This window comes from Medicago sativa, chromosome 4, assembly GCF_051527215.1.
Source record: "Medicago sativa cultivar Bolivia chromosome 4, Bolivia_mono, whole genome shotgun sequence".
Lineage (NCBI taxonomy): Eukaryota > Viridiplantae > Streptophyta > Magnoliopsida > Fabales > Fabaceae > Medicago > Medicago sativa.
The window spans coordinates 85,067,394-85,086,419 of record NC_140752.1 but is presented as its reverse complement, the minus strand read 5'-3'; the positions used below and the strand labels follow the sequence as shown (position 1 = coordinate 85,086,419).

General features: G+C 31.7%; 3 protein-coding genes and 1 pseudogene across 3 annotated transcripts; 3 read left to right on the top strand and 1 right to left on the bottom strand.

Annotated features, from left to right (window-relative positions):
• Positions 1–7,283: 7,283 nt before the first annotated feature.
• TTA1 (class I heat shock protein, putative (DUF1423)) lies at positions 7,284–11,111 on the top strand. The gene is made up of 2 exons (XM_085704738.1): positions 7,284–9,160; positions 10,374–11,111. The coding sequence occupies exons 1-2, from the start codon at positions 7,351–7,353 to the stop codon at positions 10,949–10,951; spliced, it is 2,388 nt and encodes a 795-aa protein (XP_085560864.1). The 5' UTR covers positions 7,284–7,350; the 3' UTR covers positions 10,952–11,111.
• Positions 11,112–12,949: 1,838 nt separating this feature from the next.
• On the top strand, positions 12,950–13,836 carry LOC146933006 (zinc finger protein AZF1-like; annotated as a pseudogene).
• Positions 13,837–15,518: 1,682 nt separating this feature from the next.
• On the top strand, positions 15,519–16,536 carry LOC146933005 (18.2 kDa class I heat shock protein-like). Its single transcript, XM_085704736.1, has one exon. The coding sequence runs from the start codon at positions 15,908–15,910 to the stop codon at positions 16,382–16,384; it is 477 nt and encodes a 158-aa protein (XP_085560862.1). The 5' UTR covers positions 15,519–15,907; the 3' UTR covers positions 16,385–16,536.
• LOC146933004 (Cytochrome b561/ferric reductase transmembrane protein family) lies at positions 16,526–18,624 on the bottom strand. Its single transcript, XM_085704735.1, has 4 exons — positions 18,393–18,624; positions 18,252–18,300; positions 17,335–17,534; positions 16,526–17,026 (listed from the first exon to the last, which is right to left on the bottom strand). Exons 1-4 carry the CDS (start codon positions 18,522–18,524, stop codon positions 16,766–16,768), a joined length of 642 nt encoding a protein of 213 aa, XP_085560861.1. The 5' UTR covers positions 18,525–18,624; the 3' UTR covers positions 16,526–16,765.
• Positions 18,625–19,026: the final 402 nt, after the last annotated feature.

The following is a 19,026-nucleotide window of genomic DNA, read 5'->3' as shown; positions in this document are numbered from 1 at the left end:
AAAGAGATACATTATATGCTCATACAAAACAAAAATGCAGTATATGTAAAAAAATCACACCCCTATTAACAAATCCTTTAAAAAAGAAATACTCCAGTTAACATAAAAAACATTGACCCAACCCAATAGTAAAAAAAAACTTAAAATAATCCAATAAGTGTGTGCCTCTCTTGTTAAAAAAATCACGTGGCTGGTGGCTCTCATATGTCATAGCCTCACTTTCATTTCTCCAGAGCCTTCTATGGTTGATTCCATTACTTCCATTTCAATCTCCTTCTAAATCTTTCAATATTCTTCTTTAACGGTTTCTCATTCTCTCATCTTTCAATATTCTTTTACCACTCTAATTCCCTAGTCTCTTGCCCAAAATTTCTAATTTTTCATTCTTGTGTTGGTTGAAGCTTTCATGGAGATTGAATGATTTCCTCATTCTTCCTCACCCATTTTCGTTTTTCACCAGATCTGAAAAAATAATTAGAGAGTGTTCCTGAGAATAAAAAAAATTGAAAATTGAAGGGAAAAAAATTGTAGCTTGAGAAGCATGGGTAAATAGGGAAAATACATTTGTCAGCAAAAAACAAATCTCAAACCACGTTTGAGTTGCCGCAGAAGCTATGAATCTGAGCTTCAGGAAAACTGAGTTTTGGGGACAGAAACCGCGTTTCACAAAATTGCTTTTCATTCAGCCAAACGGTATGGAAAAGAGCAAAACGGCGTTTATATAAAGTAACCCATGTTTTGAGCCTAAAAAGGTGATGCCAAACACATACATACCCTTATAGAAAATCGTAAACATATACACACTCCGGTCACTATTATAAGAAAAACTTTGCATTTTACATTAATTCAATTAATGATGTATATAGTCTTTATTATAGACAACATACATCATTAATTGAATGAATTTAAAATGCAAAATTTTGCTTATAATAATAACAGGAGGGTGTACCCTTGTAAAAAAAATTAAAATATTAGAAACATTTGTTAATATTAAAACGACAAACATTACAATAAAAGAGTTAATATTATAAAATGAGAAAGAATCAAATGACTATGGTGTCAAAATGAGTTTGACAATAAATCTCATCCGTTCATTACATTTAATCCAAAGTTTTAAAGCTATCTCTAAAATAACTCTTCTACACCAATTTATGTCTCCATCAACTAATTAAAAATAAAAGAGTTAATATTATAAAATGAGATAGAATCAAATGATGCTATGGTGTCAAAATGAATTTGACAATAAATCTCATCCGTTCATTACATTTAATCCAAAGTTTTAAAGGTATCTCTAAAATAACTCTTCTACACCAATTTCTATCTCCATCAACTAATTAAAAAAAGGAAAGCAGATCATAAATTCATTATCAATCATTCCCTTTTTTTTTCCTCTAATTTTTTATTACTTCCACTATTTATTATGGCAATAAGACATTTTTTTTACATAAGACATTGAAGCTTACCGCTGTTGTGATATATACCAATATCGATGATGTTAATCTTAAGGGCAATGCTAATTGGTGTCCCCGGGGCACTGGCTAAGGATATGAAAAAGGAAATTATATAATAGTTAATGCATTGAAATTGTGTAATTAATTTATAATAAAGTCAAAAACAGTTTCCTTTTATGGTAATAATTTCCTTTTATGGTATGCTTAACCAGTGCCCCGGGGACACCAGTTAGCAAGACCCTAATCTTAAACATGATGAGTGATAAAATAATCTAATTAACAGCAATTTTTTGAGAGGCATAGTAAACACCAATGGTGAAAGAAAAATAATCATTTTGATGTTTTGATGGAATGTGTGACTTTTTTTATTGAAATTTATCTAATTATCGGTGGTGATGTCCGACTCAATCAACCATAATAAGTATTAAAAACAGGGGGAAATAAAAAGGAAATGCATGATTGATAAAGAATTTATAATAACGAATTATTTTTAATTAGGTGATAAAGAGAGAAATTGATCCTTAAAAAAAGAAAGAGAAAAATTAATGTAGAGTATTATTTTGGTGTCAAACTAATTTTGACATCATTGTATCATTTGATCCTATCTCAATTTATAATACTAACTCTTTTATCCTCTCTCATGCAGCAAGTTTCAATGAAGGAGATACTCTTGAAAAACACTTTCCTCCAATCCCTATTATAAGAATTTTTTAAAAAAAATTAGTCATATTTATAAGAAAATATCGGTTTGATTAAATGCTAACCAGTACTCCGAGCAATAGTTAAGGTATTATCAAAGGAACTGTTGACCTTGAAAATTGTGTATTTTAATTTTTAAACTCGAAAAGTGTTCTTTTTAATGTTAAATTTGTCTTTTCTTTCTATTTTTAATTGTTTAACTAATGCCCAGTGACCACCGGTTAGTATGACCTATGTTTAAAAGACTATTATATCACTCGTTTAATGTTTGTTGTTTTCATATTAATAGATGTATTTAATATTTTACAATTTTTTATAATAGTATTAGAAGGAGTGGATGGAGTATATGAGATCAAGAAAAATAATAAATATGAATTTAGTTGTTTTTGTTTTTTTTTTTTTGAAAGAAGTTGTTTTTGCTTATAAAAGTTCTATTTTAAAACAGGGAAGCTTTTTGGGTGGGGGGATCCCACTCGCGTTTATTTAACGGTGTTGGTTTGAGACTTTCAAGAGTCATTAATAATCAAATTTCCTTATGTGTCACTTAAAATTTGGTTTGGACATGTGGTATTATCTTTTTTTTTTGTTGACAAAATGTAGTATTATCTTTTGTGAGTTCTGTACTAACAGAAAAAGAAAAAACTACACTGTACTTAGGATTATAAATAAAAAGCTTAAATGTGTAATTGGTCCTTGCACTTTCACCAATTTTTGGCATTAGTCCCTACACTTTTTTTTGTTTGGCTTTAGTCCCTGCACTTTGAAAAAATATTGCAATTGGTCCTTCTGTTAACCTAAGGTTAAAAAAAAACTAAAACTAACTGTGTGCCACGTGGACCAATTATTACACGCCACGTGGCACACTAAAAGACAAAACTGCTGAATTAAAATAAATCATATAAAATAATTCATTTTTAATTAGTTTTATTATTTTTATTGTTTAATGTTTAATTAGAAGGGTGCCCCTAATAACAGCAAACTCATTGAATACAGCTGGTTGACGCTTCTTCAACCTGGGCCACAAATCAATCAACATGGTAGTCCTCTGTTGTAGCAGGTTTTTTATTAGCAGTAGAAATGTTAATGAATTTGATTTGATGAAACACTTCCATTCAATGTATAAGCTAAACAAATGGCCAACGATTACCTTAAAAAAAAAAACACGGATATCCATTAACAGAAGAAAAACAGAAACACAACTCAACGGTACAAAGTTGAAACGCAGAAACGCATCTCAGTGGTAAAGGGATCAAACGAAAGCGACGGTAAAATGGCAACATAGGTCGAAACCGCGAACAGAATCGAGAACGGGAATGAAATCGCGAAATCGAATTAACGATGGAGGTTGAAATTGATTTTATGGATGGAGGACGAAATCAAATCGAAACCTGATGAATGGAGGACGAACTTGAATGGCAACGCTCAAGTTGAAACCCTAAAATCAGTTTCTTCCCCTTTCTCGTCGTTAGTTTTTTTCTTCTGTTTTGGTCTTTTGGATATCTCTTATCTTTTTAATTCTTAATTTCCAATTAAACAATACTACTACTAATAATAAAACTAATTAAAAATGAATTATTTTATATGATTTATTTTAATTCAGTAGTTTTGTCTTTTAGTGTGCCACGTGGCGTGTAATAATTGGTCCACGTGGCACACAGTTAGTTTTAGGTTTTTTTTTTTTAACCTTAGGTTAACAGAAGGACCAATTGCAATATTTTTTCAAAGTGCAGGGACTAAAGCCAAACAAAAAAAAGTGTAGGGACTAATGCCAAAAATTGGTGAAAGTGTAAGGACCAATTACACATTTAAGCCTAAATAAAATTACTCATAAATAATTTAACTTGTATGCAAATTGACCGTAAAATATTTTATACACGTGTTGAATAAATCTTATTTTGATATTAGCTAAATTATATTTTTAGTTCTTTATTTTAAATTTTAATTTGACCCCTCTTTTGTATTTTTGTACTTAAATAAATGGCCCGTTATATTGCGAGTTATAACAAATCTGGTCATCTTTTTCCTTAAATAAAAACAATCTGGTCCTTTTTAGTTTTGTTCTAAAAAATTGTCTTTTGCGAGTTACACCAGTTTGAACGGAAAGGATTACATCGCTATAACTTTGAAAAATGAAGGACCATTTCAACACACAAAAAAACACGGAACGGAGACCAATTTAAACTTAAAATAGAGATAAATGACGAAAAATAATTCCTTAAATATATGATTACATATATCAAAAAATTATACTCCCTCCGGTCCTATTTATAAGAGAAAATTTGGTCAACAAAAATTGATGTATCTGGAATGGATTTTTAACCACATACATCAATTTTTGTTGACCCAAATTTCTCTTATAAATAGGACCGGAGGGAGTATTATTTTGTTTGTGTCAACCTTCCCATGAAAAAGAGTCCTAGTAATATGATGTTCGATTTTAAGGTATAATTTGGTCATGAATTTTTTTTTAGGAAATAATTTGGTCATAAATTGTTCTACTCTAGAATTGAACACACATTTTTTATTTTTTTTTAGGAAATAATTTGGTCATAAATTGTTCTACTCTAGAATTGAACACACATTTATTTTCTAATGATTTGTTCTAAATTCATTAATATGTTAAACTCAATCACTTGTTATATATATATATATATATATATATATATATATATATATATATATATATATATATATATATATATATATATATATATATATATATATATATATATATATAGGAGGCATATCACATGAGAATGACTTTTCTATGTGAGAATGGTGAGAATGAATTGCAACCATTAGATTAAAAGTAATGGATGAGATTAAAAAACAACTTAAGTGAGTCATGTGCCAATCATGTGACATTTCTCATTCACTCCTTTCACAACTCCACGTTCCACTTCTCAATTCTGATGGTTCCCTTCCCTTCCTCTTCTTCTTCCAACGCTGCGTCAATTATTTTTTCTCTCCATTGTTTCTAATAAACACCATGATTTATTAATTTCTTCCAACACCATGATTTATTTTTTCTCTCAATTCTGATGGTTCCCTTCGTTCTTTATGGGTTGAATTGAAATTGATTTCAAATGCATGTAAATGAAATTGATTAAAATCAGAGTAAAAAGAACAAATTTATTAATTTCCAGATTTATTAATTTCTTCTTTTTCAAAAACAACTTAATAATTGAGAAAACAAATTGCAGCAAACATTAAAAAATGACGTTGCATAGATTTGGTTTGGATTTCAACTTTGCATTTGTTCAGAGACAAAAAATAAAAACAAAAAGCAAAATGACTGTGACATAATGGGAATAAATGGATTTCTGGGTTGTATTCGACAGTGTTGAATGAATAGAAGGATGGAGTAATTCTGAGGAAGAAGAATTTGGGAAGTCTAGGGTGAGAGAACCAAGCGTGAATGAGTTTTGGAGATTAGATTAGACGCGGTGACTCACTTAATTTGGGATTTTAATCTCAGCCATTCTTTTTAATCCAATGGTTATTATTTATTCTTATCATTCTCACATAGAAAAGGCATTCTATGTTTGTCCCAAATTATATGTCATTTTACAATATCAATAAAATAGTAACATATTTGTTTATATTATGCCCTCATTATTTATTACTCAATATTTTTTCAATTTTTTTAAATTTATTTTTCTCCTACCAGTGAATGATATTTTTGTATACTGTTTGATATCTTCTTTTTTCAAATAAACATTAGGTACATTTTTTAATTTATGCAACAAAAAAATTTGAATAAAATTTAAATTTGTGTAAAATTGTTAAAGCGATATATAATTCGCGACGGAGAGAATATTATATTTTAAGCTTATCACATTATCGATTCAAAATAAATATGATTAAATCAAATATTTTAATGATATGATTATGATATTTTTGCAATAATGATATGATTATGACTGATTATATAAAAATGTTTGTATTTTGAATGTATATTAATTAAGAGAATTATACGGTTTGATTGAGTAAGATTTGATTGTGTAAAAAAAAGAATTAATACGCTTTGATTGAAATATCGTGTAAAATTAAATATATTCTAAAGGAAAATTAAAGATTTTTATAGACAATTAAAGACAATATTTGCAAATTAAACTCAATTATAAACCATATTACTGTGAACCTGCCTGTTCTTACTTTGTTAAAAAAGGAAAAGAAAAAACCATTGAAAGAAACAACGCCGAAGATGAGATTGCATGGGGAAATACTTCAGTGATGAAAGAAGAACAAGTCATGCTTTGCTGTTGCCGTTACTTAGTTCTGTGACTGTGCCGTTAACTTACAAAAGAGTTGAAATCGAAATTTTCTAGTCACAATATTTGTTTTTTTACTCATAAATAAAGTCAGAAAAGCATCTCCGGATATTTCTAATAATAATTTAAAATAAACATTTCAGTAAAAAAAAATTAAAATAAACATTTCAGTCAAAAAAAACCTTCCATATACACTACTTAGTCAGTATGAACCGTTGAAAAATACATGATGATAACAATTTATTCAACCAAAAATATTGATATTGATAAACCGAATAATTTGAGGTCGAACAAAAAATAATATTTGAATTTGACAATTTTAACTGGGATACAGATCCAATTAGATTTATTTGAAAATTAAAAAGAAAAAAAATTAAATGATTTGACTAACTCATTTATCTTTTAATTTTTTATATCTTTGTATGTTGTCCAAATAAATTTGAGGTTGTGACCAAATAAAAATTGCTCATGAATTTTAAATATTGTTTCTCACTTTATTTGTAAACAAAAAGGTGTATTTCATTACATTAGTCACTATGGTGAAAATATTTGAGTGCTACAAAATTTTGGACACAATTTTTTTTTAGAGGACAAAATTTAAACACATAAAATACCTACTCATTTATTTTTTTTAAAAATATTAATATATACTCCAAATTTTTATCTTTTTGTTATCTTTATTGTTGTAAATGTGTCCAAATTTTTTGTCTAAAATTTTGCACAGTGTGTGAAAGGTTGAAAAATATAAATCCAGCCGTTATCATAGCATTTACCTACCTATGTCACGCTGAAAAACCGAAACCAAGCACAATCATAGCATAAAAAAACATTTAAATTCACTTCTTTCTATTCACTTTTTATGTTCTGAGTTGAAACTATCAACCTTAGTTTCTCTCTCTTCGTTCATCTCCCTCTCTCACTTGGCCATGATTGCTGGTAAAGATCTTCGTAATGGTGTTGCTGATTCTGATGGTGAAAACTCCAGAAGTAAGTTATCAAGACCCAATTTTGATCCAAACAAACGTTACCCAGATGAAAAAGATGCTGTTTTTCTGAGAGATTCCGACATGGGTGGTATTGGTGGGTCCAACCAGGTTTCTGGTGGTAACTCAGGTTTTCAAGAATTGACCCTGAGTTATCTATGTGGAAACCCAAGATTGAAAGAGATTCAAGGTGAAAGCTTTCTGAGTCAAAAGGGTAAAGAGGTTATGGTTTCTGAGAATTCAAATCAAGATGGAGGAAAATGGGTTGAAAGAGATTTTCTTAGTTTGAGTGATTCTTCAAAGAGATCTATTGAAGAAGATGCTGAAAGAGAGAGTAATATTAGGGATAAGAGACCAAAGGTTCAGACACTGGATCTTTCTCTTGGTTTACCTGATGTTTCTCTTTCTCTTACTGCTTCAAATGCTTTTCACAACAATGGTGATCATCAACAACCTGTTAGAGTAAAACCTAGCAGGCCTTCAACTACTCATACTTCATATTCAAATGATTATACAGCTCCTTTGTCTCATTCTTATTCTAACGCCTTTTCATTTTCAAATGGCTTTTCACATAATCCAAGTTGTTCTTTAACTCGTAATTCAACGGATAATTTTGATTATTCCGCGAGTAAAGACGATCAAATTTGGAACTGTGGTGAAGGTACTAATGGCTCTGTGCATAGCAGGTTTAAGCCAATTGGTGATGGTATTGTTGCTTTGGCAAATCCTGGAAATGGAACTGGTGTTAGTTCATTTATGCAACCAGGTAATAGTAGTCATTATAAAACGACTAGTTCTGAAAACCATTCTTTTTTTCCTTCTGAATTGCCTGCTAGACATAGGTTTGAGACTCATTCAGGGGATTCAAGGGGAAGAAATTCTGAGAGTTTGAGGGGTTTTGAAGGTTTAGATGGTGGTGGAAATAGGAATCTTTCAAAACCAGAGAGGATTGTTAGGGAAATTATTTGGGAGTCTGTTCCTATTTTTTCATTGACAATTCAGGAGCTTGCCGAGGAAGTTGTGACATCAACGAAGGAGTACTTGAAGAATCTTATTGAGACCAAGAAAGACGAATTAGTCAACCTTCAAAGCAGGCTTGAGAGAAGGTCTGATCTTTCCAAGGAGACACTTTCAAAGGGTACTAAAGTTCAATTGGAGATTTTAGTCGCGGTAAAGATGGGACTGTCCAGCTTCTTGTACGGTAATCTTCAGTTATCTGAGTTGGTAGAGGTTTTCTTGTATAGGAGGTGTAGAAATGTTACCTGCAAGAGTTTGCTTCCTGTTGATGACTGTGACTGTAAGATTTGCTCGGGAAACAAAGGGTTTTGTAGCTCTTGTATGTGTCCTATTTGTTTGAACTTTGATTGTGCAAGTAATACTTGTAGTTGGATTGGATGTGATGTTTGTTCACATTGGTGCCATGCTGTTTGTGGCATCCAGAAGAAGCTCATCAAACCGGGACCGAGCTTGAAAGGACCTTCTGGTACCACGGAAATACAGTTTCATTGTATTGGATGTGAACATGCATCGGAAATGTTTGGATTTGTTAAAGATGTGTTCATGTCTTGTGCAAAGGATTGGGGGATTGAAACCTTGTTGAAAGAGCTTGATTGTGTGAGGAGGATTTTCATGGGAAGTGAGGATCGCAAAGGGAAGGAGCTGCATTTGAAAACTGATGGCTTGCTATTAAAGCTTCAAGCTAAAATAGTATCTCCTTCAGAAGCCTGCAATCAGATCATGCAATTTTTCAACTGTAAGTGTCTCGACTATGGTATTTGTTTTTCACAATTAAATTTATGCTTTTATTTAAATAAACAATTGCCTGCAGCATTTGAGTTAGTAGGATTGTGAATAGGGAAGGACACAAATTTTGATATGAAGGTGGAAAAACATAACTTTTGATAAATATTAAATATATGCTCTTGTTAAATTGTCTGATTCATCATGCTCTTTAAACATTTCCAGTCATTGCTGAAATAAAAATTAAACAAATAACAGACAATTCAGAAGGAGACTAGATAAAATGTTAATTGAATTTAGTGTTTGGTTGTTCAAAGGAAAAAATCAAACAATGATGAGGATGGATGGACATCCAAAGTTTTCCAGCAATGTTTTTTTAAGACAAGAAATTCAGGGCAAGTTGAATTCGAGTTTGTTGATATTGCTTTTGAAGTGGGATTATAAGCATATTTGGTTTTAATTATTTTAGTAAAAGAAACAGCCAAAATCTCTCGTGAACATTTTGATCATAAACTTTTCATTAACAAAAGCAAATCTATTTGAATGGTATGTATGAAGTGATTTGAGACTCTGCAAGATGTTTTATTAACCTCAATTTGTTTGATTGACAATTGAACTTTTTCTTTCTTTAGATTCACCTACAGTATTCAGCTTCAATATTAAATTTGTTGGAATTTAATAAGTTATTATCATAGATTATATTAAATTTGTTAGAATTTAATAAGTTATTATCATAGATTAGTAAAATGAATTTAAAGTAATTGTTTTTGGTCTTTTGATGCTTGATTAGAATGAACAATGAATTCTGTGTTACATTGAATATTTATGCCTAATATGGTATGGGTGTTATGTTACAAAGTTGGTATGACACTGTGTCCTAGCAATGGTATTTTGCATTTGAGGTAGGAAGCGTTGGAATGTTTGTTGAACTGCAGCCCTATGAAACACGGGCACCAGACACTCACATGCAAACACTGATAATAAAGTGATTGAAATGTGCTTTTCTCTTTGGTACCGTTGAATGTGTTGATGTAACTATTCAAACTACATGTGAATTGTGACCCTGTGATTTGTTGTGTCATCTTGGGTAGAAGGCCTTTTCCTGCTTTAGCTTTAACTATTGATTATTGATAAGATTTTTGTGATGAAGCTAGTTTGATGTAGTTGAATAACCTATAATCATATCTGATATCTAACTTTTGAGAGATAATTTTTCTGATGAATAGATGCGGAAAACATGGCAAACTTTCCGGCTTCTGTTTTCTCTTCAAAGGAATTGATAGCCTCTCAAGCCAGCCTTCCAAAGGACACGCTGTCTCTTCCAAAATCTAGTTCTTCAATACAGAAATACGCTTATGAGTCGAGCTATTCTACTAGGCCACATTCCGGTGCCCCATCCAAAGAAGACATCAAGGCTACCATCTTTAGCGAACTAAAAAATGATGACGATCTTCAATTAGCGGCTTTACTAAGCAAAGGTGGAATTGAAAGTTTGGAGAGCATTGTTCGGATAAAGGAGGCAGAAGCGAAAATGTTCCAAACCAAGGCAGATGAAGCAAGGAGGGCGGCAGAAGGGTTCCAGAAGATGATCAGGACAAAGACTGCACAGATGGATGAAGAGTATGCGACAAAGCTTTCAAAACTCTGTCTGAATGATACCGAGGAAACGCAGAGGAGGAAATTGGATGAAATGAAAGTGGTGGAAAATTCTTGTGTTGATTACTATAAAATGAAAAAGAAAATGCAAGATGAAATTGATGGTTTGTTGGCGAGAATGGAGGCAACAAAGCAGCATTGGGTTTAACCTTTTTTCATATATTTTTAGTTGTTTTTATTTTGTTTTCTTACTCAGGATACTGCTAAAACATGTTTAATTTATTGAAATTCTGCTTTGGTATTCTGGTTGTTTCCAGAATGGATGATTTTCAATTTTCAATTTATAGATTCAAGATTTTGGTGTTTCATTGCTTATATATTGAGCTGTGTTATTTAAACACAGCTTTAGACATCATTTAGCTCTATCTTTATCTCTCACTTTTTTCGTTTTATACAATTTACATGGATTACAAAAATACACAGGGAGGACACATTATTTTTGTCAAATTTATGTGTCAATTTAACATTTCTGTTATATATTTTGCATAATTTGGAAGGACATGATAAAAATGTGAAACTTAGTGGTCCTTCCTAATATACTTTTGTACCCTGAAAAATACTCTCTTAGAGCATTCGAGAGAAACTGTTGGACAGGAATAGTTTTGGTCTAAAACTATTGGTACTCTTTGGTGGATGGAGCATAAAAAAGGATAATGCTCAAGCACTTTGGTTAAATATTGTATTTCTGGGATTTGTTTATTTGGTCACATTGGAACAAGTTCACCAAGGTGATAATGATGATGATGAAAAGGAATATGAATCCTTTCATGGTTTCATTTTGAGCTACGTGCCTTCATGTTTCACTTTATATTCGACAACTAAGAGCATATCCTATGCATATGTTCGAAAAATGGTTCTTAAATATAATAGTAATGAATTTTTATGCTAAAGAATGTGCCACATTTAAGGACAGTATCAACCGTAGAACATGTGCTTAATATTATTGTGTATGTCTCTCTCCTATGTAACCATCCTTTTTTTTGTTGTTAAAGTTATTCTTAACTTTAATCCATTAAAATGAAGTGTTCTTATTCAATATGGCATCACATCTTAGTGTTTTTAATTTCTTCCTAAGCTGATTTCGTAATCGTGGCTTTTGCCAAACATTTGATTATTTATGGAACCAAGACACTTTCAAGTTGCCATTATATTAAAGTAAAGTAAAATCCAACTTCATCGTGCTTGAGAAATGTAATCATTGTACTCTTTTTATGCTACTACAACTATTCTTTTCATTATGTTTAATAGTATTACATTTACCGTGCCTAATGGCTCAACGTGTACATCTCAGATTGAAGCCTAACAAAAATATTAGTGAGATAATGCTGTCCACAAGGAAAAATCTAATTGAAAAATTTACAGATCAGTGGAAATAAACCAAACTGCTCGATTGGGACATATACAACTTGATCCTATCTTATCTAGTAACAAGAATTTTCTAATTGGAGACTGCAGAGAGAAAGATTCAAATGATTTCTTCTACTAAAACATTCTAGTCCCTTGACACTGTACATTATGTCAAGTTGACAGATTTCAACTCATGACTTAACACATACCATTTACTTCAAGACCAGATTTATCTTTATTGGTCTTTCAGTCCATGAACTAGAATAGGTCATATTGAAACCTTTGATTATACTCTTTTTTATGTTCTTTTTTAAAAATTAGATCACATAGCGTTGTCAAAAATCATAGTATACTCTTTTTCATGCATAGAATTTATGTTTGTTGGTCTTTAAAGTCCTTGAACTTGCATTAGAATAGGTCATATGAAACCTTTGAGTAGACTTTACATATGAAACCTCTGAGTAGACTTTTCAAAAATTAAACCATTAGAATAGTATTTTCAAAAATCATAAACTCTTTTTTATGCATAGAATTTATCTTCATTGGTCATTCATCCCTTGAACTTTCCATTAGAATAGGTCATATGAAACCTTTGAGTAGACTTTCACAAGAGAATATTCTTTCAAAAAGGTTAAGTTATGTACATTATGTCATATAAGTTGTTTAGCAACACATTATTGAGCTAAGTAGCTTAAAATATACAATGAGACTCATTCCTATGTTTTTATTCTAACATTTTTTGTAAACTAATAATCTTTGCAAACTTTCGCTGAACCTTATAATTCTCAATAGGGCTTAAATGTGTGTTTGGTCCCCGCAGTTTTACCAGTTTTTGGCATTGGTCCCTACAGTTTTTTTTGTTTGGTTTAAGTCCTTGCACATTGCAAATAACTTGGTATTGGTCCTTCTGTCAATGAGATGTTAAAAAAAAAACAACAAAACTAACGGAGTGCCACGTGGCCCAATCATTTCACGCCACGTGGCACACTAAAAAACAAAAATTTAAAATTAAAACAAATCAAATAAAAAATTAGTTTTTAATTAGTTTTGTTATTATTATTAAATTAAATTAGAAATTAAAGAAAGAGAGAAAACAATAGCCGCAAATTGAATCATCATCTTCGCAAGAATAACAACAACCACCACAGTTGCCGTCAAGCTGAATCACCTGTGCACTGTTTGCAACCAAGCTTTCCCATCTTATCTTATGAAGCACTTGGTGGTCACAAAGCCAGCAGCCACTGTAAATCCTCATCTGAAAACCAATCCACCACCATTAACAACACCGTATGTGTTTCCATCGCAACCGTCACCCAACTGTCACAAGAATTTTCCTACTGCCCAAGCTCTTGGTGGACACAAATGGTGCCACTACGATGGTTGTAACAACAACGACAACAACCACAATAACAGTAACAGCAACGTCAATGTTAATAACAGCAGTGGAGTTACAATCTCTGACGGCGCCGCCGTGTCCTCTTCCATCAGCCACCGTGGCTTTGATATCAACCTACCTGTGCCTCTCACTAAATTCTGGACTCCGACGGGATTCAACGGTGGAGATTCTAAGAAGAACAAGGTTAATGATGATCTGGCCGGAATCGATGAACAAGAGGTGGAAAAAAGAAAATCCTCCCGTTTCTCTTCTTCAAATTCAAATCCCTTTTTATTAATTTATTTTTAATCTAATAATAATAATAATAAAACTAATTAAAATTTTAAAACTAATTTTTTATTTAATTTATTTTAATTTTAAAATTTAATTTTTTAGTGTGCCACGTGGCGTAATATAACTGGGCCACATGGCACTCTGTTAGTTTTGTTGGTTTTTTTTAACATCTCATTGACAGAAGGACCGATACCAAATTATTTGCAAAGTGCGAGGACTTAAACCAAACAAAAAAAACTGTAGGGACCAATGCCAACAACTGGTAAAATTGCGGGGACCAAACACACATTTAAGCCTTCTCAATAGTGACCTTTGCAGTTCCCCAATCTTAGTTTCCCCTATTATTTCTTATTAATGCTGCTTTCTATTATCTTACTCTTGACTTGATTATGCATCCTCTTTGACATTTAACTTCACTAGTTTTGATCCAAATGACAGAAGCATAATCTATGAGGGATCAGCAAATCATGTGTCACCAACAAGGCAAGCTTATGAATGGGAAGTATTGGTAGAGCCATGTATTACCAATCTATCCACCTGTGGAATAAAACCACAAGGAATCTCACAGATATCACATCCCAATTCACTTTTACCATAAATTCACAGAATAGAAAACAATATTATAGTCATGGTTCACTAATGCTAGTTCACTAAATCTAAGTATTATGTTCACTGGTTTTGACAATGAAACATCCACCACCGTGAATCCAATTTATAAGGTATATGGAGATATTTACAAGGAGCAGATCAAGTGCATGTTGATGTTTCTCCTCCTATGTAGTTTTTGTATTCTAGATAAAATTAATTTTATCTTAATCCTTTTTTTATGTCAGATATTTTACATATGTTTATTCAAATTGACTCAACTCTCTTGTTAATTGTTCTTCCTAACATAGTAAGCTCCAACTCTTTCTTACCATTGATAAAAAAAAATAAAAAGTATTTTGATCAAAAAACTTGTTGACTCACTAAAGAAATATCTTGGAACCTTTCTATAAATATTTCTAAAAAAAAAAATTATATAAAAAATCATAAGAAAAATACAATAAATTTGTGATGTGAAAAACCAAGTTAATTTCTTTTAGAGCAACAAAATCACAAACCAGAACTACAGATTAATCTGTGATTTGAGTTCTCATTACTATGAAATTAAATTAACTGTATCAATTTCATACTTCTAACAATTGACTTATGAAAATTATATACATTATTTAGGAAAACATCTGCATTATTAAGAAAGAAAGCATGTTGTGCCTATGTTTGGTTCCACGTCACGTTTGGATCAGTCAAATTTAACTTTTGATAACAAAATTAATTTTGATATGTTTAGTTGCTGACGAACATAATTGATTTTGACTACATATATAGTTGATTTAAATTTGAAACTATGATTTATAGCTTTTGATTCTTAATGTAATGTAGTCAAAATCATAGTTTTAACTTATTGATCAAATCACTTTTACATAAATGATAAATATATACACTACCTTACTTCAACTAATTTTAAAGTAAAATCAATTCATTTAAAACTGATTTTTTTCACTGCAGATTCAAAGTTGCACTGAATTTGTTCGTGGTTGCAAATATGCTTATTGAATTTAAAAAAACAAAAATATAAATCAAATAGATGTAGCATAATATGGTAGTTGCTTAATAGGCCTGTGAAAGTTGTTCAAACTTCTGAAAATAGATTAGGAGTTGCGAGACCCGATCTGCTGTGCAATTTGGGGGGCATATCGAGCAATCATGATATAACATTCGTTTTAGCCCAAATTTAAATCAAGTAGTCCTCAAAGCCCAACCCAAACTCATAGCGATTGATTTCATTGAAAATCTCCAGAACTATCAAACTGAAAATCGAGAACATTCTGACGCATTTGGCGCGGAAAACGACCAGACAGTTATAGAATTTTCTAGCAGAAACTGGTTTCTTCCTCTATTTCCTTTAAATACCTCATCACATTCTCCTCTTGAAAACCATCAAAATAAAATATAATTATAATTATAATATCACAAGAGAAGATTCATAACAATCTATCAATCATCAAAGCATTCAAAACTTCGTCCGTCCAAGAAGTTGAAGGAAAAATGTCGCTGATTCCAAGTTTCTTCGGTGGCAGAGGCAGAAGGAGCAATGTTTTCGATCCATTCTCCCTCGACGTTTGGGATCCATTCAAGGATCTTCCATTCCCCAATTCACTTTCCTCTTCCTTCCCGGAAAATTCAGCATTTGCGAGCACACGTGTGGACTGGAAGGAAACTCCAGAAGCGCACGTGTTCAAGGCGGATCTTCCAGGACTAAAGAAGGAGGAAGTGAAGGTAGAGATCGAAGATGATAGGGTTCTTCAAATCAGCGGAGAGAGAAGCGTTGAGAAAGAAGATAAGAACGATCAATGGCATCGCGTGGAGCGTAGCAGTGGGAAGTTTATGAGGAGGTTCAGATTGCCTGAGAATGCTAAAATGGATCAAGTGAAAGCTGCTATGGAGAATGGTGTTCTCACTGTAACCGTTCCGAAAGAAGAGGTTAAGAAGCCTGAAGTTAAGACCATTGATATCTCTGGTTAAACACATAACAAGTTCTGTGTTAGATTAGAATGGTGTTCTTTTCTTTATTTTAATGTGTATGTGATTTGTTTGTGTGATAAAGAGAGTGAAATCATGTAATGTGTTTTGTAATTTGGAGAATTTTATGTGAATAAAGACTAGTTTGCAGTAAATACAATATTCCAATTTGTATTATGAATTTAAAGCAAACCACATGAATCAATCAACTTATATCTCACATAAGTCAAAGGAATAATTTAAGAAAATATTATACAAACCATTTCATTTTAATGAACAACACAATTACAAAATACACAATACATATAAAAAGAATGTTGGAGAAATTCAGTCTGTGATGATTCTTCACTCGTGTATAAGAAGATTTGAGGAATGAAATTCACTTCAAGAAACAATATGGGCCAAACCAACTGTCATATCCACAAAAACTCCAAACAAGAGAATTGCTAGACCAGTAAAATTGATGAGATGGGATTCTCTTTGGTGTGGCATTAGTTTTAACATAGCAGACCTCTCCATCAAACCTGTTAGTGCAGCACAAATTGCCATGAAAAATAGTGCTCTACCACCAGCTATGTGCCATGGAGCCATTGCAGCCCTTGATTGTCTTCTTCCTTGAAACATGAATGTCAGTCCAAAAAGCCACTGCAAAAATAGTTTATATTACATACAATTTCGTAAAATAATAAATTTAATAGAATGTCGCAGGTTAGTTTTTTAGGGAGACAGAAATTGTTAGCAGCAGAGATCGAATTTTGAACCTTCTGAAAGTCTTTCAGCGTACCAACCCATCGCTACATCTTTTGGACAGTGGGGCGTTTTTTTAAAAAAAATATTTAGTAGTATACAAATACTTATATCATAAAATGTTATTAAACGTTTTGTGTAAAACTTTTGTTCAAAGCCATGCTTTTTGGTTAAATTCAAATGTTATTGTAGGGATAAGATTTTACCTGCAAGCCAAACAAGCAAAAGGTGCCAAGGCCAATCCATGAATGGAGGCTGTAAACATCAACCAAGTTCACCATATCATGGAACTTGAAAACGGCACATATACCAACAATTCCAAGAACTATGGCAATGAAATGAAGTGTCATGTGAACAATCTTCTGTGTTTCATGTGTGCCTGGTACTGTGTGGTAAGACATTATTGCTGCTCAAAGTAAACAACACCAATTCAATCAGTCAAGTAATTGATATCTGAGGCTAGTATTTCAGTTTACTAGTATTAGGTTTGAGAAAACATTACCAGTTTTTATTTTTAACTGTAAAAATGTCCCTAATTTTTACTTTGTTTCTTATTTTCAAATATTTGTGCATGAAACAATAAAAAAATTACAAATATTTAAAAACAAAAAACAGAGTAAAAATTGACACGATTTTACAATTAGTAGTACAAGTAGTGAAAAAATAATAAAAAATGTTCTCTCAAACTAAAAAAAACTTCTAAAATATGCTTTTATTAGCTTTAAAATATAAGGAACGTGATAGTAAGAAATATGCAAATTCTATGGTGGACAGCCATAGTGACCAAATAGACCAATACTTCAAAATCGTTTGAAAACCTGAATGGTAAGTGATGTTGCACTTTGGAAGTAGAAGTTTATGGTTCTTCTTGTTATAACATGTGGTATGATTGATGTTAATTTAACAAAACAAGAGAAAACATAGATTTGTGCTTCAAAAACGCAATTCATATTTGTTTTCTCTTGTTTTTGTTAATTAGACCGACATCAAACACCTCAATGTCTCGATGTAAATATGATTGTAAACTTCTACTTTTCAAAGGATGTAAATATGTTTATGTGATTTTCAAGTAATGATCCACGTCGGACCACCTATCTTAAAACTTGAAATAAAAAATATATACCTTGACCAACAAGGAAAATGAACCCAAAGAACATCAGAAAAGGGTGAACCTGCATAATGGAGAAAAATTCAGATAAAGTAGAATGTGACCAGTTGTAAAGTATAAAAAATTAATTAAAGAAGAAAAACACAAGAAACATACATTGAAAACACGAAGTGGATTTCCAGAGTCATATTCAATCCCCTCACGGTAATGCAGCAACCAAACAAGCATAAGGATGAGGGCAATTATGCCAAACAAGTGAGCCAAAATTGAGGTACTATAAGAACGCATCCTGCTGGTTACTACAGTATACGAGGTGACAGAAGAGATAAATGCAAAAGCTAACTATAGGGAACTTGTTATGACACAAAAGTTTTTGGTGCTTCTGAGTGGTGTCATTCTTCTGTGGTTCAGTCTTTATAAGAGTTTTGCTTTTGATAAAGTTCATAAAAGAGAGAATTGCTTGATCTCTTGGTTTTGGAATTTTGAATGAAGAAACTTTGATCTTTAGTAAGCATCTTTGTCTTACAATAAAATAAGCCAACCATATAGCTGTATCTAAAGTATATATTCTTATGTAATGGTTGTTTTAATTAATGTGTCTACTACATATTTTATTTATGTATTCTTTTTATACTTTTGGCACCGGGATTGGTATCTTACCTTGTATATACATTGTCAGAGAGCCTTACGGAGTATAAATCATGTGTAAATTTTGAATAAATTTGTGTAGTAATATATCTTTTGAATATAGTGCTTGTGACAATATCAAATGTTTTTATATTTACGTATA